The 27921-nt window shown below is 45.1% G+C and overlaps 1 protein-coding gene across 1 annotated transcript in view; it reads left to right on the top strand.

The window, feature by feature from the left end:
* Positions 1-27921, top strand: part of LOC126183580 (intracellular coagulation inhibitor 3-like) — a 215858-nt gene that overhangs the window by 83099 nt on the left and 104838 nt on the right. Inside the window, exon 2 of the mRNA XM_049925677.1 lies at positions 5328-5446. Within this exon, the coding sequence (XP_049781634.1) occupies positions 5328-5446 (119 nt within the window). The remainder of the gene's footprint in view (positions 1-5327; positions 5447-27921) is intronic.

The raw sequence follows: 27921 nt of genomic DNA, 5'->3' as shown, positions 1-27921 counted from the left end.
ACATGTTTCCCAAATTTGAAGTTGCTGTGTCGTCGTACGTTCTTCCTTCATCCGCCATCCAATTGGAAATGTTCGAGTTTCCATGACTGATTTACTCTTAACCTACATACATACTCGGCAAGTCACGGTTCGGTGCGTGGTGGAGGATACATTGTTCCACTGCTAATCATTTATCGTCCTGTTCCACTTCCAAGCAGAATGAGGGGAAAACGGCTTACTCTATGCCTCCGAACGAGCCCTAATTTCTCTTATGTTATGTTCGTGGTTCTTCCGCAAAATGTACGTTGACGGCAGTAGGATTTTTCACCAATCAATTTCAAATGCCGGTTATCTAAATTTTCACAATAGCAGCCGGCCGCTGTGACCGAGCGATTCTAGGCGCTTCAGTCCGGAACCGCGCGACCGCTACGGCCGCAGGTTCGAATCCTGCCTCGGGCATGGATGTGTGTGATGTCCTTAGGTTAGTTTGGTTTAAGTAGTTCTAAATCAGATGTTAAGTTCCATAGTGCTTTAGATCCATTTCAACCATTTGAACGACAATAGCATTCCCCGAAAAGAGCATCGCCTTCGCTCCATGGATTAATATTTGAGTTCCCGAAGCATCTTCGTGACACTTGCGCGTTGTTTGAACCTACCGGTAACAAATCTAGCAGTCCGCCTTTGAACTGCTTTGACGTCTTAATTTAATCCGATCTCGTACGGATCCCAAACCCTTGATTAGTAGTCAATAATGAGTCTCAGAAGTGTTCTTTTGCGAGCTCCTTTACAAATAAACCACACTTTCCATAAACTCTCTCAATAAACCCAAGTCAACCACTCGCCTTCCCCACTACTATCCTTCCATGCTCGTTCCATTTCACATCGCTGTGCAACGTTGTGCCTAAATGTTCAATCGCTGTGACTGTTTCAAGCAGCACGCTACTAATTCCGTATTCGAACATTGCGAGATTGTTTTTCCTAAGCATCTGCATTAACTTTCGTTTTTCTAATTTAGAGGTAGCTGCCAATCATCACACCAACTAGAAATGTTGTAGAGATTGCTGTTCACACTGGCCGCCAGATCATTTATGTATATAGAGAATAACTTCCCTGAGGCTTCCCTGATGACACCCTTGTCTCTAGTGAACACTCGCTGTCAATAACAACGCACTGGGGTCTGTTACTTCAAACGGTACAAATGGCTCTGAGCACTACCGGACTTGACACCTGAGGTCATCAGTCCCCTAGAACTTATAACTACTTAAACCTAAGGACATCACGCACATCCGTGCCCGAGGCAGTATTCAAACCTGCGACCGTAGCGGTCACGCGGTTCCAGACTGAAGCGCCTAGAACCGCTCGTCCACAGCGGCCGGAGTCTGTTACTTAACAAATCTTCGAGTTACTCACATATCTGGGAGCCTGTTCCGTATGCTCGTACCTTCATTAACAGTCTGCAGCGGGGCACCGTGTTAAACGCTTTTCGGCAGTCTAGGAATATAGAATCTGCCTATTGCCCTTCACCGATGGTTGGCAGGACACCATGTGAAAAACCAACAAGCTGTGTTTCGCCCAAGTGTTGCTTTCTAAAACCGTTCTAATTGATGCACAGGAGCTTTTCTCCTCAACCAACTTCATTATCTTCGAGTTGAGAATGTGGTCAAGAATTATGCAGCGACCGTTGTTAAGGATATTGGTCTGTAGCTTTGCGTTTCAGTTCTTTTGCCCTTCTTATGTACAGGAAGCACCTGTGCTTTAAACAGAGTGGCATAGAACAGTAAACACACTTGACAAGTGCAACATGTGAATGTGTTGCATTATTTTCGGTGTATCCACACTGCTGTAGGCTCATATCAAAAACCAGATCTTCGCCACGAGCTGCTCCACTTCCCCAATTCGCTTTCTCAACTTAACAGCTTTCATCCAAATTATGTTATTTATTATTGTATTCATCGACTGGCGTAAGACGTTTTTAATGTATCCAGAGTTATCGGAGTGTGACCTCTGTTCTGTGAGTGGTGGTGCGAGTGGGAACGTGTGCCGTAACACTTTCAGAATCTGTAAATCCATGGAGTTGAGAAAGAGACATGGAATTTTACTGATGTTTATTGTTGTGGTCTTCAGTCCGAAGACCAGTTCCATGCAGCCCTCCAGGCTACTCTACCCTGTGTAAGACTCAACTCCGAGTAACTACCGTAACTTATGCCGTCTGAATCTCCTTGCTGTATTCATCTCTTGGTGTCCCTCCCCAACTTTTACCCCCATAGTTCCCTCCAGTTCTAAATTGGTGATCCCTTGATGTCTCAGAATGTGCCACAAATTTCTTTTCTCCCAAATTCCACTCATTACCTCCTTATTAGTTATGTCATCTGCCCACCTAATCTTCGGCATTCTTCTGTAACATTTCAAAAGCTTCCATTCTCCTCTGGTCTAAACTGTTTATCATCCATGTTTCACTTCCAAACGTGGCTACACTACTTGCAAATACTTTCAATAAGACATTCGATGTTGCTAAATTTCTTTTCTCCAGAAACGCTTTTCTTGCCAGTGCGAGTCTACATTTTATATCCTCTCTACTTCGGTCATCATCTTTCATTCTGCTGTCCAAATAACAAACCTCATCTACAACTTTAATTGTGTCGCTTTCTAATCTATTTCCCTCAGCATCACCTGATTTAATTCGAGTACATTCCATTATCCTTGTTTAGCGTTTGCTGATGTTCGTCATATATCCTCCTCCCAGGCTACTGTCCATTCCGTTCAACTGCTCTTCCAAGTCTTTTGCTGTCTCTGACAGAAAAACAATGTCATCGGCAAACCTCAAAGTTTTTATTTCTTCTGCTTGACCTTCAATTCCTACTCCAAAGTTCTCTTTTGTTTCGTTTACTGCTTGCTCAATGTATAGACTGAATAACATTGGTGATAGGCTGTCACCCTGTCTCACTTCCTTCTCAACTACTGCTTCCTTTTCATGATCTTCGATTCCTATAGCTGCTATCTGGTTACTGTACAAGTCGCAAACAGCTGCTCTCTCCCTGTTTTTTACCCCTGCTACCTTCAGAATTTCAAAGAGAGTACTCCAGTCAACACTGTCAAAAGCTTTCGCTAAGTCTACAAATGCTGTAAACGTACGTTTATCTCCCCTTAAACTATCTTCTAAGATAAATCGTAGGGTCAGTATAACCTCGTGTGTTCCTGCATTTCTCAGGAATCCAAACTGATCTCCAGTTTTTCCATCCTTCTGTAAGGAATTCGCGTCAGTATTTTGCAACCATGACTTGTTAAACTGATAGTTCGGTAATATTCACACCTGTCAGCACCTGCTTTCTTTGAAATTGTAATTATTACAATATTCCTGAAGTCTAAGGATATTTCACCTGTGTCATACATCTTTCACACTAGATGGAAGACTTTTGTCATGGCTGGCTCTCCCAGGGCTGTCAGTAGTTCTGACGGAATATCGTCTACTCCTGGAGCGTTGTTTCGACCTAGGTCTTTCAGTGCTCTGTCAAATGCTTCCCGCTGTATTATATCCTCCAACTCATCTTCACCTACGTCCCCTTCAATTTCTGTAAAACTGCCTTTAAGTTCATTTCCCTTGTACAGATCCTCTATACAATCATTAAACCTTTCAGATTTCCCTTCTTTGCTTAGGACTGGTTTCCCATCTGAGCTCTTGATATTCGTACAGCTGGTTCTCTTTTCTCCAAAGGCTTCTTTAATTTTTCTGTAGGCGGCATCTATCTTAGCCCTAGCGATATATGCGTCTACATCCTTACATTTGTCCTCTAGCCATTCCCGCTTAGCAGTCTTGCTCTTCCTGTCGATCTCATTTTTGAGACCTTTATATTCTCTTTCACCTGCTTCATTTGCTGCGTTCTTATATTTTCTCCTTTCATCAATGAAATTCAACAGCTCCTGTGCCATCCTAGAATTTCTATTAGACCTTGTCTTTTTTCTTTTTTGATCCTCTGCTGGCTTCATTATTTCATCTCGCAGAGCTATCCATTCGCCTTCTACCGTATTCCTTTCCACCGTTCTAGTCAATCGTTGTCTAATGCTCCTGTGAAACTCTTAACAACCTCTGGTTCTTTCAACATATCCAGGTCTCATATCCTAACTGTACTACTTTTCTGTAGTTTCTTTAGTTTTAATTTATATTTCATAACCAATAAGTTGTGGTCAGGGTCTACATCTGCCCCTGGAAATGTCTTACGATTTAAAATCTGGTTCCAGAATCTCTGCCTGATGATTATATAATTAATCTGAAACATTCTGGTGTCTCCAGATCTCTTCCAAGTATATGACCTTCTTTCATGATTCTTAAACCAAGTGTCAGCTATGATTAAATTATGATCTGTGCAAAATTCTACCAGGTGGCTTGCTCTTTCATTTCTTTCTCCCTGTCCCTATTCACCTACAACTTTTCTTTCCCTTCCTTTTCCTACTATCGAATTCCACATCAAAATTAAAATTTCGTCTCCCTAAACTATCTGAATAATTTCTTTTATCTCATCACACAGCACCTCAATCTCTTCATCATTTGCGGAGCTAGTTGGTATATAAACTTGTACTACTGTGGTGGGTGTTGGTTTTCTGTCTATTTTGGCTACAATAATACGTTCACTATGCTATTCGTAGTAGCTTACCCACATTTCTATTTTTCATTCATTATTAAGTTCACTCCTGCATTACCTCTGTTTGATTTTGTGTTTATAACCCTATACTCACCTGACCAGAAGTCCTGTTCCTCCTGCCATCAAACTTCACTAATTCCCACTTAATCTAACTTCAACCTATCCATTTCCTGTTTAGATTTTCTAACCTCCCTGCGCAATTAAGGGGTCTAACATACCATGCTCTGATCCGTGGAACGCCAGTGTTATTTCTCCTGATGACGACATTCTTTTGTGTAGTCCCCGCCCAGAAATCGGAATGGGGAACTATTTTACCCTCGTAATATTTTACACCAGAGGATGCCATCTTCATTGAACCATACAGTAGAGCTGCATGTCCTCGGGAAAGATTACGGCTGTAGTTTCCCCTTGCTTAAAACCGTTCGCTGTACCAGCACAGACATGCCGTTTTTGTTGATGTTACAAGGGTAGATTCATCTGTCATCCAGACTCCTGCCCCTGCAACTACTGAAAAGGCTGCTGCCTCTCTTCAGGAACCATACGTTTGTTTGACCTTTCAACAGATAGTCATTCGTTGTGGTTGCACCTGCGGTGTGGCTATCCGTTTCGCTGAAGCGTGCAATCCACCTCACCAATGATAAGACCCACCGTTCGAGGAGGGCGTATTTTAGTGATACGTGTACTAAATGGAAACGTGTTGTGTCGTTTCAGAGATGTTGAGAGCGCTGTTGGTGGTGGTGGCAACAGCTCGTCTGAGTCTCCAGGAGTCGCAGAGCAGCGTCCAGGCCGTCACCAAGCTCAGCAATAGCCTCGTGCCGAAGCTTTTCCAGGTCAGTGATTTGCCTCTGGCGCATTACTTCCACGCAGATCTCGCCTTAAATGTGTCGGCTGCGAAAACTGCGACTAAGAACTTAACATATTTTAAGTAGATGTGATAGTTCAGCCAAAGTAATAAAACGCGTGGCAAAGAAATCAAGTGCTTTCCTGCGGAACTCACAGAAGTGTGCGGATTTTGTATGGCCTCCTGTTTTTGACAGTTCGTCCTCTAATGTGCGAGACAGACGGGTCAGCCAGACACGGATCGCATCCCCCCGACGGATTAACGACCGTGGGCAGGTACATCGGCCTGCCTAGTGTGTGGTTTTTAGGCGGTTTTCAACGCTCATTGAGGCCAATGCTAGGTTGCTCCTCAAATTCTACCTTCGAGAATACAATACACCAGGAGTAGTCACCTTTTTTACCTAACGACCACTTTTGTGTGTGTGTTAGTAATAAAATTTCTTGACCACCCACCAGTTCCACAGTAATAGTAATATACAGAGTGAGTCACTAACCACTGCCACCTAGAATGACTCTGAAAGTTAATATATTATAAAACTAAAAACCCGCCTCGATTGCGAAAAAAGCACCTAGGTGCCGCATTGTTAGTTTCTTTCCACTCCGCAAGCAGTTTATCCGCGTTCATCAAAATACACTCCTGGAAATTGAAATAAGAACACCGTGAATTCATTGTCCCAGGAAGGGGAAACTTTATTGACACATTCCTGGGGTCAGATACATCACATGATCACACTGACAGAACCACAGGCACATAGACACAGGCAACAGAGCATGCACAATGTCGGCACTAGTACAGTGTATATCCACCTTTCGCAGCAATGCAGGCTGCTATTCTCCCATGGAGACGATCGTAGAGATGCTGGATGTAGTCCTGTGGAACGGCTTGCCATGCCATTTCCACCTGGCGCCTCAGTTGGACCAGCGTTCGTGCTGGACGTGCAGACCGCGTGAGGCGACGCTTCATCCAGTCCCAAACATGCTCAATGGGGGACAGATCCGGAGATCTTGCTGGCCAGGGTAGTTGACTTACACCTTCTAGAGCACGTTGGGTGGCACAGGATACATGCGGACGTGCATTGTCCTGTTGGAACAGCAAGTTCCCTTGCCGGTCTAGGAATGGTAGAACGATGGGTTCGATGACGGTTTGGATGTACCGTGCACTATTCAGTGTCCCCTCGACGATCACCAGTGGTGTACGGCCAGTGTAGGAGATCGCTCCCCACACCATGATGCCGGGTGTTGGCCCTGTGTGCCTCGGTCGTATGCAGTCCTGATTGTGGCGCTCACCTGCACGGCGCCAAACACGCATACGACCATCATTGGCACCAAGGCAGAAGCGACTCTCATCGCTGAAGACGACACGTCTCCATTCGTCCCTCCATTCACGCCTGTCGCGACACCACTGGAGGCGGGCTGCACGATGTTGGGGCGTGAGCGGAAGACGGCCTAACGGTGTGCGGGACCGTAGCCCAGCTTCATGGAGACGGTTGCGAATGGTCCTCGCCGATACCCCAGGAGCAACAGTGTCCCTAATTTGCTGGGAAGTGGCGGTGCGGTCCCCTACGGCACTGCGTAGGATCCTACGGTCTTGGCGTGCATCCGTGCGTCGCTGCGGTCCGGTCCCAGGTCGACGGGCACGTGCACCTTCCGCCGACCACTGGCGACAACATCGATGTACTGTGGAGACCTCACGCCCCACGTGTTGAGCAATTCGGCGGTACGTCCACCCGGCCTCCCGCTGCCCACTATACGCCCTCGCTCAAAGTCCGTCAACTGCACATATGGTTCACGTCCACGCTGTCGCGGCATGCTACCAGTGTTAAAGACTGCGATGGAGCTCCGTATGCCACGGCAAACTGGCTGACACTGACGGCGGCGGTGCACAAATGCTGCGCAGCTAGCGCCATTCGACGGCCAACACCGCGGTTCCTGGTGTGTCCGCTGTACCGTGCGTGTGATCATTGCTTGTACAGCCCTCTCGCAGTGTCCGGAGCAAGTATGGTGGGTCTGACACACCGGTGTCAATGTGTTCTTTTTTCCATTTCCAGGAGTGTAGTTTGCCTAATACTCCAGTCAATTTCTCCTGCACTCGCTTCTTTTGATACTTCTGCTGATGGAGTATTTTCGCAACACAAGCTTTCACTTTTAGCTTCAGACACTTCTCACTATATCTCAGTTTTGCACGGCTGTTATCTGTTTGTGAAAATTGTAGTACACTCGTTGCCACCACCCAGAAAACAAACCGCGCGCCATAGCAAACACCACGTTAGTGTGCGGCCCTACAACACGATCTCCAACAGAATCATATGTAATAATGCTGTCTACGTTCATTTCGTCGATTGAGAGCACACATACACGTTCAGTTTTTGACAATACAGATGACTGGGCTTTCATTAGCTGTAAACCATCTGTAAGCACACCAGGAAAGCATCTGAAAGAGCGTGATGCCCACCTTTCCAGCGTTGTCAGTACTGGAAGTGGGAAACCAACCTGATTCCTCAAAAACAAATCACACCTCCTAGATGTAGCACGAAGAGGAACTGCTTTACAAATGTCTTCTCTTTGCTGCTTTGTTTCTTTCCACTCCACAAGCAACGTATCCACGTCCATCAAAATCGTTTGCCTAATATTCCAGTCACCTTCTCCTGCACACGCTTCTTTTGATACTTCTGCTGATGGATTATTTTCGCAATACAAGCTTTCACTTTTATTTTCAGGCACTTCTCACTATATCTCAATTTTGCGCAAATATATGTCAGTTTATTGTTCCTATACTCTAATTTTTCTATGCGTTTACTAAGTTCACTAATTTGTATATTGTCAATCTCACACTGTAGCTGTTGTCTGGCCAATTTTTCTTTTTTTCTTTTTTTGGGAATCACATTAGCCAGGTGATCAAGTGCGCTTTGCATTCTCTTTCTTGCCCCATTTGAAGAAACTGCATCAACTGCACTCGCATTACCATTATTAATGGGAACACTTCCTGGTATATTTACACTCGGTGCTGCGTCTAGTTTAAGCAATTTCCTAGGTGATACATTAAGAAGCGCTGCTCGCAAGTCACGGACGTAATCAACAGGCGTGAAATGAAAAGAACACACTGTTGACGTCGTAATATTGAAGCGATCTTTTCGGTAGCACCTCGTAATCCACACTTTCTGCAACTGAATGTCTTTTGAGAACGGATGATAGATTACATCTGAACCTTTTGTCTTCCTGCTGTACGACAGGCATCCCATAACAGCACAGCCAGGCATTTTAAAATAAAACGTTTGTAGAAAATCACAAAGCACTACAAACAACGCGCTCCCACGTGCTCCTATGATGACGACATGCGCAGAACGACAAACTGTCTCATTAAGCACAAACCGACGCTCTTTGTCGATACTGGGTGTCGCATGAAAGACGGGATGAGTTGCCTTTATTTGGGCTGGCTCCAGCTCCACATTCCAAGAGCGAAAATGCAAATACCTGCCGAACCACCAGAGATAATCGCGCCTGACGACCCTTAGAAGAGAAACCCGTTATGTAAACACTTCTGTGTAATATTTCAGTTACAAAGTTGTTTACTTGTTTCTTCTTTATCCGAGTTCTAAGTTAGCTATTTTCCCAACGTTATATTAAAAACAGAGCTTTCAAGGACTACATCTACTGTACGGGAAGACCACGAAAGCATATGTAGATGTTACTGCATCACTCAGTTTCAGCTTTCAGACTAACCTTCCAACTGGTGTACATTGCTCTACTTCCACACTACACTTTATATTGAGGTAAAAAGAAGTAAATATGTGCACCTGGAATAATGTTAGGCATTTTCATCACATTTTACTTTCTCAATAACTCATCTTCCCATTTTCAGTTTGCTCCTAGCCAACACACCATGTATCGATCTCTTTAGATGTCGAGGACAGAGTCTCTTGAAGTTGACTTTCAGTAACGGACAATACTGCCTACGCTACTGAAGGTACACCATAGACTAAAGGCGAAAAGTATTCTTGGTAACGGTGTACCTGCAGATGAGCAAGTCCATGTATGACGTTCAAGTGTTCAAAATTCGTGCTCAGAACTATCCCATAAAATTGGTACTCGAGTTATCACTGACAGGACTTCTTTGCAGTGTCCAACTGTCCAGTAATGTCTCCCTAGAAAGTCTGTCAGGCATTGTATGAGAACCGTCATTCCTAGAATATTGGATTTCACTCATTCGAAGAACTAGAATGCTTCATTGGTGCAAAGTCACAATGCAAGTCGAAACTGTAGATAGTGCAACGCCGATTAATTACCACTCTGCATGCGATTCATAGATTTAGAGAGAGTTTTTAACTTAATTCCACTAAACTCTGTAGTAATAGCTCTTGAGAAATAAGGCAATGATTCAACTTAATGGGGTGGTGCATAAGTTTGTATCGTTTCTCCGTAAGTTTAATAAACACAACAGATACTCATAACAGAGACTTTATTGTCGCCGGCCGGAGTGGCCGAGCGGTTCTAGGCGCTGCAGTCGGGCATGGATGTGTGTATTTTCCTTAGGTTAGTTAGGTTTAAGTAGTTCTAAGTTCTAGGGGACTGACGACCTCAGAAGTTAAGTCCCATAGTGCTCAGAGCCATTTGAACCATTTTGAACTTTGTCGTCAGTAATACATTCTTCTTCACTTTTTAAAACAGTCTGCCAACGATGGGACAACTTTTCGATTCCACGATTGTAGAAATCACGTGATTTTGAGGCGAGGAACTCATTGAGCCATTTTCAGAGCGCATTTTCTTCCGGGAAAGGAATTTTCTTGAAGGTTGTTCGATAGAGCGCAAAATGTGAAAATCTGAGAGTGCAAGATTAGGTGAATAAGATGGGTGCGGAATGACTTCTCAACGCAACTGCTCTACAGCGTTTTTTGTCAGTCTAGCAGAATGCGGGAGGGTGTTGGTCGTTGTTCTTCGACTGCGTTCGCAAGAAGTCTCAGTTGTTGACAATAAATGTCAGCAGTGGTGGTTACACCTCGGTGAAGCAATACGATGTACACCACACCGTCACTATGTCTCGTCACCAGTAGTGATACAGAATAGGATTGGTCGGTGGTGTTCACGAGCCTGTTGATGACGAACAAGCAGAGATGCACGTACGACCATCCATTGATTTTTGTGATTTTGGCTTAGAGCGTGCTGTACCCACACACCCGATTTTTGAACCTTGCCCATTGCAGGAAATTGGAGCACGATGGTGGAATTATCACAGTCCAGCACATTTGCCAGTTCTCAATTACACTGACGTGGATCGTTGTGGATTAATCCGTTTAAACGATCTTCGTCAAACACCGAAGGTCTTCCTGAACGTGGAGAGTCACTAATGTCAAGGCGATCCCTCTTAAAACGAGATAATCATTTTCTTGCCGTGCTCTGTCCAACGGCACTATCCTCATACATGGTGCTGCTGCCACCCTTCTACTGAACTCAAACAGGAAAACATGTCGGAAATGTTCCGATTTCTCCACTTGGCACTCCAGCTCCATGCACTGTTTCCAAATGACAAAATGACAATATGTAATCTCAGACAGCAACAGTTTACTACAAATAAAAAATGACAATCAATAAATAGAGCCATAGCAACCGGAATACCAACATGCAAAACAGAAAAGTATGAACTTATGCACCAACCTAATGCGTTAGTATACTGAACACCATACCATATAAATTACACTTCATCAAGAAAGTAGGAAATTCACAGTTAAAATAGGAGTTAGGCAAAAAGCTTCCATACCATCAAACGTATTCCCAGCAATCTTAAAAGGAAATTTTTAGATCCTTGTGCTGGGAAAACGAAGAAGGAATGTGTTGATGCAACACATCTGCATTACCTTTATTTTGCAGATGACACTTGGACAGTACGCCTCTAGCACATACAAATTTCAATAGTGAATGGAACAGCTTAATAGAGGAAGTCTGAAGGTATGCATGAAAATCGTTAGTAACAATACTACTACTAATAATAAGACTAAACTTATCCATTAATAATACACTAAAAAAATTGTACATAGTAACAGTCAATAATAAAGCGAGTTAATGAGTTTTTGCATTGACGGCAGTTAAAGACAAGAACTGGATGGACACAAACAAGAGAGTAAAATTGGTCTGGAGTGATTTTGGTACTCTGAACAGGGTTTTCAAAACTAGGATTCCTATATGTCTCAAACAGAAACCTTACTGTCAGTGTGTATTAGCAGTTTTGGCCTATGGTAGTGAGCTACAGACTTTTAATACGAAAATAAACCAAAAAGTGGAAGTTACTAAACGAACAATGGAGAGATACATGTTAGGGCTCAGTTCATTTGTGAGCCGAAACATTACGAGCACCTGCTTAGTAGTGTCTTTGTCCACCTTTGGAACCCAAAACTGCAGCGACTGTACGTGCCATTGTTTCGACAAGTCCATGGTGGGTTTCCCAAAGCATGTGGCACCAGATTTATATGCACAAGTAACATAATTCCCATAACTTACGTGTCGATGGTTTTTCGGCGCGGAGCTGGCTCGCTGTATTATACCAGAAGTGTTCCATCGGGTTTATATCAAGCGCATTTGGTGACCAAGACATCAGAGTGAGTTTACTGGCATGTTCTTCAAACATTATAGCGCGATTCTGGCCTTATAACACGGGCAGTTACCCTCCTGGTAGATGTCATCGCCACCGGGGAAGACATCCGCAATGGAGGGAAGCAAGTTCTAGGTAGTAATTTTCACATAGTTCTCAGCTGTTATAGTGCTTTCATTTACTACCACAGGTCCCACTGAAGCCCAGAGGAATGTCCTCCATAGCACAGTACTGCCCCCACTGGCTTGCGTCCGTAGCACGGTGGATGTTTCGATCAGTTCAAATGGTTCAAATGGCTCTGAGCACTATGTGATTCAACATCTTAGGTCATAAGTCCCCTAGAAATTAGAACTACTTAAACCTAACTAACCTAAGGACATCACACACACCCATGCCCGAGGCAGGATTTGAACCTGCGACCGTAGCAGTCCCGCGGTTCCGGACTGCAGCGCCAGAACCGCACGGCCACCGCGGCCGGCTTCGATCAGTTGTTCGCTTGGATGATGGAGTATACAGCAACGACCATCGACCTGATGTAACGAGAAACGTGGTTCATCTGCCTAGATGACAAGAAGCATTGATCCATGGTCCTATCTAGATGATTATGTGCCCATTGCAGTCGTAACTAACGAAGCCCTTTGGTCAACAAGGGAACATACAGGGATCGTCTTGTTGCAAAGCTCCATGTTCAACAACGTGCGCCTAGCGGTGTGCTCCGAAACATTTGTGCCTACACCAGCATTGTATTCTGTCGTCAGATCTGCCACAGATCGCCACCTACTCTATTTTACAGAGCGGGCAAGCCTCCGATCAGTACGTACTGTGACGAGGCTTGGACGTTTAACACCTTGTCGCATACTCATGGTTTCACCGTCCTACGACCACTTTCCATAAGATGTTCGTGGCAGTAGCATGAAAACAGCCGACCAGCTTCGCCGTTTCCGAAATGATCGTGCTCGAGGGTCGGACCATAACCATTTGCTCTTAATCAAACTAGCTTATATCATTGGGTTTCCCCATTTGCGGCTCGTAGCGTTGCTATAATAGTCCCCCATTCGTCTGTCTTTCGCTTGTATACATACCTTACCGTGTCACGTGTTTGTTCAAATGGTTCAAATGGCTCTGAGCACTATGCGACTTAACTTCAGAGGTCATCAGTCGCCTAGAACTTAGAACTAATTAAACCGAACTAACCTAAGGACATCACGCACATCCATGCCCGAGGCAGGATTCGAACCTGCGACCGTGGCGGTCGCTCGGCTCCAGACTGCAGCGCCTAGAACCGCACGGCCACTCCGGTCGGCTGTCACGTGTTTGTAAATCTACCAGGTGGCATTCAGTCTCACGTTTTGACTCATCAGTGTAGATCAGATAGGCAAACAAATAGCTAAAGAACCTGTTGCCGTGCTGTAAGTAACTATATCTGTAAAGAAAATCGATAAGATGTAGGCGGGACATGCAGCGGCGTGAATGGATGGTTAATGAAAGAGGAATGTTGGATTAGAGACCAAGAGCGCAGCGAGTACGAGTGTAATGTTCGGATAACATACTTCACAAATCAAGAAGCCGCTGTTACATCAGTGCTAACGGGGTTCCTTTGTTCCCGCAGTAGTTTCGTGAGTACGGCGGGTCTGAGAGCTGTGGCGCTGCGATCGCTTCATACTCTTCCACTCGTTCTCTCTTACTGAAGCACGTACGAATGTAAGGCTAATTGTGACTTATTGCTTGTACGGAAGACCAGTACACGAAGTTGCTGCTGTAAAGTAGCACTGACAAGGCGAAATGACCGATTGTCGGGATCAGATGCCCTTTAATGTTTTGTGAGACTGTGGAGGGTGTAAGATGAAAATTAATTGATGCAACGTACCGGGTGTTCAAAAAGTCAGTTTAAATTTGAAAACTGAATAAATCACGGAATAATGTAGATAGCCGGCCGAAGTGGCCGAGCTGTTCTAGGCGCTACAGTCTGGAACCGCGCGACCGCTACGGTCGCAGGTTCGAATCCTGCCTCGGGCATGGATGTGTGTGAAGTCCTTAGGTTAGTTAGAGACTGATGACCACAGCAGTTAAGTCCCATAGTGCTCAGAGCCATTTGAACCATTTGAATAATGTAGATAGAGAAGTACAAATTGACACACATGCTTGGAATGACATGGGGTTTTATTAGAACCAAAAAAATACAAAAGTTCAAAAAGTGTCCGACAGATGGCGCTTCATCTGAATCAGAATAGCAATAATTAGCATAACAAAGTAAGACAAAGCAAAGCTCAATATGTCCACCATCATTCGTCAACAATAGCTGTAGTCGACGAATAATGTTGTGAACAGCAATGTAAAGCATGTCCAGAGTTATGGTGAGGCATTCGCGTTGGATGTTGTCTTTCAGCATCCCTAAAGATATCGGTCGATCACGATACACTTGCGACTTCAGTAACTCCAAAGCCAATAATCGCACGGACTGAGGTCCGGGGACCTGGGAGCCCAAGCATGACGAAAGTGGCGGCTGGGCACGCGATCATCACCAAACGACGCGCGCAAGAGATCTTTCACGCGTCTAGCAATATGGGGTGGAGCGCCATCCTGCATAAACATCGTACGTTCCAGCAGGTGTTTATCAGCCAGGCTGGGGATGATGCGATTCTGTAACATATCGGCGTACCTCTCACCCGTCACGGTAGCAGTTTTACTGTCCAGCGCCATCTGTCGGACATTTTGTGAACTTTGTTTTTTTTTCTTTTTTTGTTCTAATAAAACCCAATGTCATTCCAAGCATGTGTGTCAATTTTTACCTCTCTACATTATTCCATGGTTTATTAAGTTTTCAAATTTATACTGACTTTTTGATCGCCCTGTATATAAATACAACTGTATTCCATTAGAGGAGGAGCGATATTTTTAATAAGTTTGACGCTACAGTCCACGCTTCAGACACAAAATATACAAACTGCGTCAAATGCAAACAAAATGGTTGTATTCTCGTTTATTCCACCCCCACCATGAGAAAAAACGTTCTGCGTGAAGCAGCACAGAGAAACGTCACTGTTACATCCCTGCGACATAAAAAAGTGTGCTATATCTCTATTCATTTGGTCACGGAAACTTGCTTTCGTGGAGTAACAGCGAGTTATGTAGCTTATAATTTTTTTTTCTTTATTGTGATTTTAAACACCTTATACAAAGGCGGGCTGTCAGCAGCAGAGTACGCCGCTCTTCAGCCTTGAGTTTGACAATAAGTATTACATAGAGGTGGCACAGAGAATACAGTCAAAACGGCGGGCAAAAAATGTAGACACTAAAAAACAAAAAAACATGGAGCCGTTCACGCTGGACGAGAAACCTCACTAACACTAGTTGACACGGCGCACATAACATGGATGATGGCGATGGCACACGTGAACGGTGGTGGCATGACGGCGAACAAACACTAAACACAAACGAAGGCACACACACGAGACACTGATGGTGATGATCTCCGGCGCGCGAATGTTCACTGAGCGTGTGCGAGTCCGGGGACCTGCCAATAGAGGAGGAGGAAGAAGGGGAATGGGAGTGGGAGAGGGGAGAGCAGAGATGCCATGGGCAGGGGAGATAGGGGAAGGAGGAAGGGGGAGGGGAAGCCCGGGGGAAGAGGGGAGGAGGGAGGGGACAGGGGAAAAGGAAAGAGAACGGAAGGGAAGAGAAGGGAGGGAGGGTGCCTAAAGGAAAGACACAGGAAGTGGGGGGGAGGATTGAAGTTGATAGGAGAGGTAGATGGAGGGGAGGAGGACATCATCAGGGAGGGGGAGCTGGCGGAAGCCACCTTGGGAGAAGGTAAGGAGGGTGGAGAGATGGAGACCGGGTGGGACGTGGGAATACAGGCGCGGCAGCGGGCGGGGGTGGGAGAGGATGGGGGAGACAAGCGGATGAGGAGGATCAAGTTGCGGGAGGTGTACAGGATCCGTATCCTTTCAAGGAAAAGGAAGAGGTGGGGGAAGGGGATGAGATCATACAGGAGCCGCATGGGGGAGGGGAGACGGATGCGATAGGCGAGGCGGAGAGCATGGCATTCAAGGATTTGTAGGGATTTATAAAAGGTAGGGGGGGGGGCGCGGAGATCCAGGCCGGATGGGCGTAACAAAGGATAGGGCGGATGAGGGATTTATAGGTGTGGAGGATGGTGGAGGGGTTCAGACCCCACGTACGGCCGGAAAGGAGCTTGAGGAGTAGCTTATAATTCATTTCTGTTATTTATTTTAATAATTAATCACCTTTTAGAGATTGCATTCATCCACATGTCATGTTTTCTGGAACTGTCGTTACAGACTCGGTAACGCCACGAAAGTAAGAATATGTCAGTGTAATTGTTAGACATTCGCTGAGTAGATATTAAATATTAAAATAAATTTACAACAGTGTTCGAAAAACTTTTATCTGTATAAAAGCATGTATAAACAAAACAATATTCACTACTAACTGATCAGTCGTTATATTGGTATATATATCTTGCTTGTGTCATGTAGGCAGGTAGGACATTCTGTAACAGTTAAACTTACACTTGAGAATGGCTAGAAAGCCGAAATCATGACTGTGTGAAATAAATGAATAACAGTTTACAGTTTAAGCGCGGGAATGCCGCGAGTCCGTGGTTGTATGGCTATACTAGCGAACTCGTGTACTCGCTCTCCTCTGTGAACGAGTTGAGTTCATTTGTACCAGACAACAGACTCAAGTGATATGTGGGCAACGGCGGAGGCTCACGAGTTGAGTCTACAGGCAGACAGAGACGGCGAGTTAAGAGATGGCATCACAGGACTCGCTGGCGAGTTGAGTATACGGAGCTCAGCTCTAATCTCTGTGTTGGATCCCAAAAGATAAGAAAAGCCAGAAGCCTGTGCTGCTGATCACGACCAGCTACACAATTTTCTTGCTCTTTCTTGCAATCTTCTCGTGTCATCAGGTCCACCCACACAGCGAAGAACCTTCCTTCAGAAGAGAGCCGAGCGTGGGAATGAAACGAATCATGCAGGCGTTCCTGCTGGAAGTGAAAGGGAAAGCGATGGCAGCGCGTACCTGCCGCGAGTGCTCGCTTACAAAAAAGCGGCTTCTCGCTCGCAGCATCAGTAGACACGCTCCACAGAGAACTAGAACAGCAATTAGTGGAGCAGAGAACGACAGCTGGAAATGTCGTTTACTTTCCATTTCAGTCTTAACCTTTTAAATAATTGCTGTTGTTTATCACTTCCTTGTTTTCACAAACGTCTAGGACAAATACATCTCGTAACCGCTTCCGTAGCCGAGTTCGCTAACGCACGCCTATGCGATGGCTGTCGACTTGGTAGTAAGAGGGTACGAATCCGGGTGATGGATGACATTTTCACTGACAGTATTTAGCCGGCAACGGGGAGGAGATACGGTAACGCAAAGTTGCTGGTCACCAGCCTTTACACCAATGTTCTGGATTAAATTACAACTCTCACCGCAGCGTCTCATGAAGCGATGGTACGTGACATAGTTGATGGTGTCCGCAGCTCGTGGTCTAATGGCTAGCGTTGCTACCACCCGGCCGGGTTGGGGATTTCCTCCGCTTCGGGACTGGGTGTTTATGTTGTCCTCATCATTCCATCATAATTCGTGGAAGTGGTTGGATCGTACTGTGTACAGAGTGAGAATGTGTACGGGCGTTGATGACCGCGCAGTTGAGCGCCCAACAAACCAAACATCATCACCATAGTTGATGGTGATCAGTCCGTCGGATGGAGGCGTCAAGCTCTGAGACTCCGTTTGTGCTATTCGACAGAAGATTGCTATGTGCATGCTCTGCCTTCTCTCATCATCATCACACAACACATATGTAGTAAACTCTACAAATACTCAAATGACACATCTCTCACATACCCACAAGGAAAGAGACCATTGTGTGCGGAGTGTGCCCTCTCCGACGGCAGCTGAAACCGTCCTATGGGATATCTCAACCAACAATGCCATACGACATTTCGTAATACTCTGATCACACTGAATTACTTCATATTTTTATAAAATTTGCTCTGTTTTGTAGCTGCATCATGCCGAAGTTAATTTTCCAGGGCCCCAATAAATTAACCATCCTCTTCATCAGGAGCTAACCGACTGCCGTGACGTTCATCTCTTCTTTATTGATATTTTAGTTCCGCACCAGAGGAAGGGCTTGCAGCTGACAAAACAGCTCTTAAGACCAAGTGATACATTATTACACAGCTTTTCAATATAAAAATGAGGCTACAATATTGGTGTTAAATACTGTGCTTACAGGGTATTCAGATAAGGTGTTTTTCTCTGTAACTTACAAAATAATAAGTGAAATGAATATTTATCTACATAGACTAGATACACGTAAGGAACGTTACTCCTACTTCAGAGTTACGAACGTTGTTTATCTTAGCCGGCCGGTGTGGCCGAGCGGTTCTAGGCGCTTCAGTCTGGAGCCGCGCGACTGCTACGGTCGCAGGTTCGAATCCTGCATCGGGCATGGATGTGTGTGATGTCCTTAGGTTAGTTAGGTTTAAGTAGTTCTAAGTTCTAGGGGACTGATGACCTCAGATGTTAAGTCCCATAGTGCTCAGAGCCATTTGAACCATTTTTTTTTTTGTTTATTTATTTGTTTTCCAGTGAGATACAAGAAAGAGGAAGATTATCGCTCCGTAACACTAACAGCCTTACACCTCCTCCGCAGGTCGTTTAGAACGCATGTTGAATAGCGCATTCGGGAATTTGAGCACTCATTTAAACACCTCATTTAAATGAATATTCCTCCTCCAGAACATCCATAAGAACACAACCCACCATGTACAGCATGCTGCATCCACCCCTAAAACTTTGAATGTTTCTAGGTCGCTACATAAAACTGATAGAAAATTTATTTACATTTAGTTGTATCTAGTTGGTTTAAATACATCAGCCGCATGACAAGAAAAAGTATAATCTCAATTCACAACTTAGCTTGTTGCTGAAACTCTCTGGATAACAACTAAATAAACTAAGTTTATAAATCCGCAGAAAGAGTAACCTATCTTACCTTTACCTATTTCGTTTCACCGATTATTTTTTAATTTACAGAGAAAACCACGGCGGCAAGTAGAATGTGAGAGAAGCGATAGAGTACTTTAGTAATTGGTTGGGATGCAACATTGTAGGCTAAGGCAGGTAGAGCGATCATATGTCACGACGGATTTTATGGTTGGTAAGTGGTTGTTAGGTGAAGTTTAGGCGATTGAGGGTGATCAAGGGAAGTCCTTGGAATCTGGAACTTGGGGGTAATGGCGCGAAAGCGAAGCTGGATTGGAGATCAGAGAGGAAGGTATGAGGTGCTGGGACTGGGCGTTCCGATTTACATACTTGGTTCGTAAGTGCCGTACAAAGAAAATGATGTGTGGTAACTGGATGAGTTGGAATGGAATGCGAGTTGGAGAAGGTAGTCGGATGCCGGAGGCTAGGCAGAGTGTTTGTCTCTCCGAAATTTCAAGGGATTTGCAAAATTTTGAGAGGGCGGAGATCCAGACGACATTACTGGGACCGATATGTGCTTCTTAAATAGTAAGTGATCTGGCTAACTTTTTGTGGAATAATGAAAAGAGTGTAGCATCCGCTCCATTGCATCCCCGGGTTAGAACTACAGGGTGGAAGGATAAAGGACACCGCCCCAGCGCCATCATTTCCATTTGTAATTAAGATCTTAATTTTGGTTCTTTGGTAACTCTTCATTTCTAGCGGCTGACAGCAGGCTCCGTCAAGATTTCGTTCACTGACTATATCGCATTTGATAGTGCACATCCGAATTTCTACCACTCGTTTTGTTATAGAGCCACAGTAAGACGAAGCTTGAGATAGGACCATCGTATCTTTAAATGAGAACTTAAGTCTTTTCGCAAGATGTCAGCTATCGCTGACTTTTTCAAGTTTCCGGGCTTGATATGACGTTTATGTCCAGCAGATCACCAGGACACGGCGCCGATTGTCTGTCCTACATAATTTTCGCCTGTCACGTGGCACATTTTGGACTAAACATTGGTATGTTATTACGTCAGGCATTCTACTTTGCTAGAGGCTGTGCTGCAGAGAGGAAATAATGCCATTGAACTATTCTTTCTCTTTAGCTGAATTCCCTTGGGCATTCGTCCACCACTATATGTAGACCTAATTTGTTACGATTTATACTGGTTTTTTCTTCCACACAAATCTCAGATTTCAAGTATTCTGTAGCCTTACTGCCAGAGATTACTTCTTTATTAGTTATGTCATAAAATAATAGTGTATTTCCATGCACTTATACTGTACTTCCCTTCTACGAAAGCACATTAGTGTATGCCTCCTCACGTTCGGTCAAGGCAAACAACAAAAAGTTGAAACTTCCTGACAGATTAAAACTGTGTGACGGACACAGACTCGGACTCGGGACTGGGACCTTTGCCTCTCACGGGCAGAAGCTCTAACACTTATTTTCGTAACAGTTATTTATTAAGTATACTATATGTACAGTTAACTTACACCGAAATAAAAATAAACGTGAGCATGACACATTTTACAGTAATGAAAGTAGAATTAATTAGAAGGAACACGATATAAGTATTTGAATATCGTGCAAAAGAGAAAATACACTTTACTAAAATCCATCAGTCATTGTCAGACGCCTTCAGGCATGTGGAGACAAAAATGGTTCAAATGGCTCTGAGCACTATGGGACTTAACATCTATGGTCATCAGTCCCCTAGAACTTAGAACTACTTAAACCTAACTAACCTAAGGACATCACACAACACCCAGTCATCACGAGGCAGAGAAAATGTGGAGACAAGAAGACAAGAAGGCGGCCACGACGCCTTCAAACTCCCCCCTCCCCCCCCCCCCCCCCCCACTGAGATGCAATAGCGCAAAAGGAAGGAATGTAGCGCAAAAATAGAGACGAGAGAACAAAAACACAATGAGGTTAGTAGCTGCTGCCGCTACTGTCCAACCCCAAGTCTTTGAAAGATAAGATTCACCATGCTGGCAAAGAGTTTTCGAAATCTAGGCAGCTGCGAACAGCACCACTAAACCGTAGATATAAACTGGTGAAAAGCCAAATGGTCATCATCACCCTCACCAACAAACCACTGTGCCATCCAAGCACGACCCATCCTCACAGCTTTACTTCCACCAGTACCTCATCCACTACCTTCTACTTGACCGCGAAAGGCAAAAGTCCCGAGTTCCATTCTCGGTCTGGTACACAGTTTTAATCTGCCAGGAAGTTTCATATCATACCACACTTCGCTGTAGAGGGAAAATTTTATTCTGTAAACAAAAAGTTACAAATATGGCCTAAGTAACATGGCGACGATGCTAGAAAAGTTTCGATAGGACCTGCAGCCCGTCAGCTGCCACCAGTGACTCATCTGGAACTCGACACAGCTCCCTTTCGGGAATGGGATCGGCTACTGAGTTTGTGACGTCTCGTTGGTGAATGACTTGTGCCGTCACAATTCACTCTCTGTACACAATAATAATGTCGTGTGCGGGGGCCTCCCGTCGGGTAGACCACTCGCCTGGTGCAAGTCTTTCGATTTGACTCCACTTCGGCGACTTGCGCGTCGATGGGAATGAAATGATGATGATTAGGACAACACAAAACCCAGTCCCTGAGCAAAGAAAATCTCCGACCCAACCGGGAATCGAACCCGGGCCCTTAGGATTGACAGTCTGTCGCGCTGACCACTTTTTTATCTTTATTGAACAAACTAAAAGTACATATATATATACACTATGCAAGAGTCTTCTAGGTACCATTTAAACATATACAAATGACTGTTAGTCAAACAAGAAATATTAGAAAAACATTAAATACAACAAAATATAAATATTCTGTCTTCTTCCTTTTTTATTTGTTTTTTGGACGATGCATGAGAACGTGGATAAGGGTGTTGCATCATGTGACAGGTAGGCATGGCACACCCCAACTTTGAGGGGGGTCAAGGAAGACGCTGCGGAGATAACCGGCAAAAGTTTGTCGGTAAGATGGTTTGCGGGTGAGGGTGCTATGCGCGGTCACAACTTTGTACCAGAAGTCAAGGACTGTATGCGGACCACTCTGAAAGAGGTATTCTAAAGCCTGTCCTCGAAATTAGGGTATGGTGCTTAGCAAGAGGGTAGTGAAATGTCTGGGGCAACAACAGGAAGTCCGGGGTTACCGTCGTTGGCGGGGCACGGAGGTAAAAGCCCACGATTCGTTGGATGAGGAGCCATACGTTCCGTTTGAGGGGCACGTAAGTCGGTGCTCGTCGGTGTCTTCGAGTTGACTGTCAGGGCAGAGTGGGGAGGTGGCTAGTCCTATGCTATAAAATCGACTACTAGTCGGGAATTTGCCATAGACTAAAACATACCAGAGTGCAGACACAGACGACGGTAAGAAGGGTGCTTGCACACACACCCATACCGTTCGCCAATTAATGTCAGGATGCTGTAGCACCATGGGGTCGCAAGGGTTGGACAGCATAAACAGACGATAACAATCTTTGGTACGGGGGGACGGGTGACTGGAAGATCGACCCGAACGTAGCTGAGTTCTATGAAACAATTGGCGACGTGGTACAATAATGGAGAAATAGGTGCCACATTGATCGGTGGATCGAGAGAAGCTGGTCGGAGGATATCTAAGAGACTGCGTGTTAGGGAAGGGACCGGCCCCTGCCAGTGCCGCAACATAGTATGGACAAAGAGTGCAGAAGATCGTGTCCGCACGTTGAGTCCGAGGCCACCTTTTGCAGGAGGCAGTGATAGTGTTGTAGCGGACTTTGAAAAGTGCCCCTGCTGACACGAAATATCCAAAGGCTGATTGGATGCGGCGGCCAAGGAGTAACAGCATTGGGAGGATCTGGGCGACGTGTACCAGTTTAGGGGCGACATACATGTTGACATAGGACACACGTTGGAGCTGGTTTAAGTTACGGTGCACTTGACCGCGGACATGGTGCCGAATCGACTGCAAAAGCCGCCGGTAAGCGAGGGCCACTGTGCGATGTGTGGAGTTCGTAAATTCGATACGCAAGTAACGAAGGGTGGTACTGACTGGGAGTGGGGTCGGCACCATAGCCGGGAGGCCGCGCCCAATGTGCACCATAGTCGATTTACGGACATTTAGAATGCTACCAAAAAGACGTTCATACTGGTGGATCCACTTAATGGCATCAAATGGTTCAAATGGCTCTGAGAACTATGGGACTCAACAGCTTAGGTCATAAGTCCCCTAGAACTTAGAACTACTTAAACCTAACTAACCTAAGGACATCACACACACACATGCCCGAGGCAGGATTCGAACCTGCGACCGTAGCAGTCCCGCGGTTCCGGACTGCAGCGCCAGAACCGCTAGACCACCGCAGCCGGCCTTAATGGCGTCATTGAGTTCCGTGGAGGAGTAGGTGAGAAAGAGGAGGTCGTCCGCATAAGCCTTGCAGTGAAAGGTGTAGTCACGCAAAGTGAGACCCTGCAGTCTAGAGGTAAGACCAGCGATGAGGGGCTCAAGTGCAATGGCATATAGTAAAGTAGACATAGGGCATCCTCGACGCACAGAGCGGCGTATAGGAATCGGTCCTACAAACCTCCCATTGACTTGTACCATCGAGACCGCGGGAAGTAGTAACCGGCGAATGGAATCGACAAAAAGTAATGGGAACCCCATACGTGTCGCCACCATGAGGAGGAATGGGTGGCGAACGCTATCAAAGGCACTCGTGAAATCGATGGATACCCGTGCGACAAACCGACGCCAGTACGATGAGGTCACGGCATTCTCCTAGGGCTGTTGGTAAGGTGGCCCCACAACCACGTGCAGTCTGCTCCGGTGAAAGGACCGTAGGTAAGACGGTGCGTATGCGCGCTGCTAAGAGGCGTGCATAGATTTTATAGTCTGCATTCAGTAGAGTAAGGGGCGATATGCAGAGACATGAGACCCTCCCTTCGGCTTAGGCACAGATAGAAGAATGCCAGTGACGAATTCAGGTGGAATTGGGAAGAACGGAGTAAAGAGTTCTTGAATCATTTCCGTCCAGCGAGGAAGCATTAACGTGGTGAACGCCCGGTAAAACTCCACTGGGAGACCATCTGGTCCTGGTGATTTGTTCTTGGCCCCTTTGTTGATCGCATCTACGACCTCTTCCGCGGTGACTGCAGACATCATGGACGTTGACTCCGCTACGGTGAGAGTCCGATCAGCGGACGGACGGAGCTCATCAGGAATTGGCGTTGCCATCGGTTCATCATCATAAAATTGGCGATAATGTTCAGCAAAGGCAGACACCACTGCCGCCTGTGTTGTGTGGTGAACGCCGTCGGAGGTCGTGATGTTGGGGACGAAAAGTCGACGTCGACGACTATGGTCGGATGCGGCATGGATTGTGGATGGGGTTTCGTCGTGGAGGAGGTCTTGTCGTCGGGAACGCACCACGACACCATGCAGTTTTGCACGTTGGAGAGAGAGGAGACGAGCTTTAGTACGCTGTCGTTCCCTATGGGTGTCAGGTGGTGGAGGGAGCGCATCGAGCTCACGGAGGACGGCGTAGTGAAAATTTATGGTGTTACCAGGTTGTAAACAAAATTTTGTGTATGGAATAGAAGGTACCCACCAGTAGAAATGATTTTAGATTAGATTTCAAACATTCTTTGTCACCTGTCACACATTTTATGCCACTGGACAAATGATCAAAACCTTGTTGGTGCATATTGATCTCAATCCTGAGTTGCCGACAGCTCTAACAACGGGTAATGAAGGTCTGTTTTCCTAGCGTTGTACCTATTGACACCTCTGTTCTTCTAAAATTATGATGGGTGATTTATAATGAATTTCAGTAATGAATATACAGTATATATTGTAAAGGTGCAGTTAAAATGCCTTGAAGTATCTACAAGATGACTGCGGTTGAACACGATATATCATTCTTATTGCTCGCTTCTATGCAACCAACATTTTATTTCTAAGTAATGAATTATCCCAGAAAAGTATTCTATGAGACAATCTTATTTGTAAATATGCACACTACGTTAGGAGGTTGATTCGCTTGTTTCCAGTGATTAGCAAGAAAACAAAGAGCGTAAGTACCTGAACTTAATACACTTCTTTCAGTTAAAGTTTTCATAAGTTGGTACACTCAAAAATTTGGAGCATTCTACGCTGTTTACTGATTTCTCTTTATATTCTGCATCATTTGTTGGTATGAATACTTGTAGTACAGAACTGAATATGTTTTCTCAAAACCTAGGAAAAATCCATTTTCAGAGAACCACTTGATAATTCTTTGAAAAAAAACATCGTAAACAATTTTTTGTTGCTTTCCCTCCAATAGAATTTATTATAACATTAGTATCTCCTGCAAATATGTTATAGCTACACTTCGTCGGCAGCGTGTATGCTGACAAGAAACACAGAGGAGCCGCTGACAGTGCAAAAAGGGTCACTACTCCCAACCAATCCTCGAACACGCATAGCTATACAGGTTGGTCCATTGATAGTGACCAGGCCAAGTATCTCACGAAATAAGCATCAAACGAAAAAAACTACAAAGAACGAAACTCGTCTAGCGTGAAGGGGGAAACCAGATGGCGCTATGGTTGGCTCGCTAGATGTCGCTGCCATAGGTCAATCGGATATCAACTGCGTTTTTTAAAAATAGGACCCCCATTTTTATTACATATTCGTGTAGTACGTAAAGAAATATGAATGTTTTAGTTGGACCACTTTCTTCGCTTTGTGATAGATGGCACTGTAATAGTCACAAACGTATAAGTACGTGGTATCACGTAACATTCCGCCAGTGCGGACGATATTTGCTTCGTGATACAGTACCCGTGTTAAAACGGACCGTTTACCAATTGCAGAAAAGGTCGATATCGTGTTGATGAATGGCTATTGTGATCAAAATGCCCAACGGGCGTGTGCTATGTATGCTGCTCGGTATCCTGGACGACATCATCCAAGTGTCCGGACCGTTCGCCGGATAATTACGTTATTTAAGGAAACAGGAAGTGTTCAGCCACATGTGAAACGTCAACCACGACCTGCAACACATGATGGAGCCCAATTAGGTGTTTTAGCTGCCGTCGCGGCTAATCCGCACATCAGTAGCAGACAAACTGCGTTAGAATCGAGAATCTCAAAAACGTCGGTGTTGAGAATGTTACATCAACATCGATTGCACCCGTACCATATTTCTATGCACCAGGAATTGCATAGTGACGACTTTGAACGTCGTGTACAGTTCTACCACTGGGCACAAGAGAAATTACGGGACGATGACAGATTTTTTGCCCGCGTTCTATTTAACGACGAAGCGTCATTCACCAACAGCGGTAACGTAAACCGGCATAATATACACTATTGGGCAACGGAAAATACACGATGGCTGCGAAAAGTGGAACATCAGAGACCTTGGCGGGTTAATGTATGGTGCGGCATTATGGGAGGAAGGATTATTGGACCCCATTTTATCGATGGCAATCTAAATGGTGCAATGTATGCTGATTTCCTACGTAATGTTCTACCGATGTTACTACAAGATGTTTCACTGTATGACAGAATGGCGATGTACTTCCAACATAATGGATGTCCGGCATATAGCTCGCGTGCGGTTGAACCGGTATTGAATAGCATATTTCATGACAGGTGGATTGATCGTCCAAGCACCATACTATGGCCCGCACGTTCACCGGATCTGACGTCCCCGGATTTCTTTCTGTGGGGATAGTTAAAGGATATTTGCTATCGTGATCCACCGACAACGCCTGACAACATGCGTCAGCGCATTGTCAATGCATGTGTGAACATTACGGAAGGCGAACTACTCGCTATTGAGAGGAATGTCGTTACACGTATTGCCAAATGCATTAAGGTTGTCGGACATAATTTTGAGCATTTATTGCATTAATGTGGTATTTACAGGTAATCACGCTGTAACAGCATGGGTTCTCAGAAAAGATAAGTTCACAGAGGACATGTATCGCATTGGAACAACCGAGATGAATGTTCAAACGCACCTACGTTTTGCATTTTAATTTAAAAAACCTACCTGTTACCAACTGTTCGTCTAAAATTGTGAGCCATATGATTGTGGCTATTACAGCGCCATCTATCACAAAGCGAAAAAGTGGTCCAACTAAAACATTCATATTTCTTTACGTACTACACGAATATGTAATAAAAAATGGGGTTCCAATTTAAAAAACGTAGTTGATATCCGTTTGACCTATGGCAGCGCCATGTAGCGGGCCAACCATAGTGCCATTTGGTTTGCCCCTTCAAGCTAGACAAGTTTCGTTCTTTGTAGTTTTTTTCGTTTGACGCTTATTTCATTAGATTTGGCTCGGTCACGATCAATGGACCACCCAGTATACACAATTACATAAACTACGGTTCTGTTTCCAAAACACACACGTTTATTCAGTTACGCACTGATGCTCAAAGAGATCGTTGTGCAGTATTCCTATCCTGTGACACTCTTGCTCTGAGGCAACGTCTAGGTGGTTCTTCTATTCGGCGTGTGCACTGCCGAGGCGGTGTCGTGCGTCGTCGAAGAGCGGCGGATCCTTCTTCCTACAGGTGACCTGCGATCAACAGGTGCAGCGATTGCGACTGAAACTGGAACTGCAACTCTCACAGGAACAAAGCTCGAACACACTATGTCTGTTAAGCCTCTAAGCACAACTCACATCCTGCTGTACTGTGATAGTAAGCGCCACACTCTTTGTTCCGCGTGATACGTGTCGTGAAACACAGTACCGCTGTGCTAACGACCTCTGACGTAGTCCGCTAGAAATTTCTCGCTTCGCCTGGTGAGCTGGCAGCACTGTGTAGCTTGCGTGCTTTGAGGGAAGTCTGGCTTGCAGGCGTTACGGCACTACAAAAAG

The sequence above is a fragment of the Schistocerca cancellata genome, chromosome 4 (assembly GCF_023864275.1).
Source record: "Schistocerca cancellata isolate TAMUIC-IGC-003103 chromosome 4, iqSchCanc2.1, whole genome shotgun sequence".
In the NCBI taxonomy this organism is placed as follows: Eukaryota; Metazoa; Arthropoda; class Insecta; order Orthoptera; family Acrididae; genus Schistocerca; species Schistocerca cancellata.
Note: the sequence above shows the minus strand (reverse complement) of the source record. Positions and strands in the feature narration are given on the sequence as shown.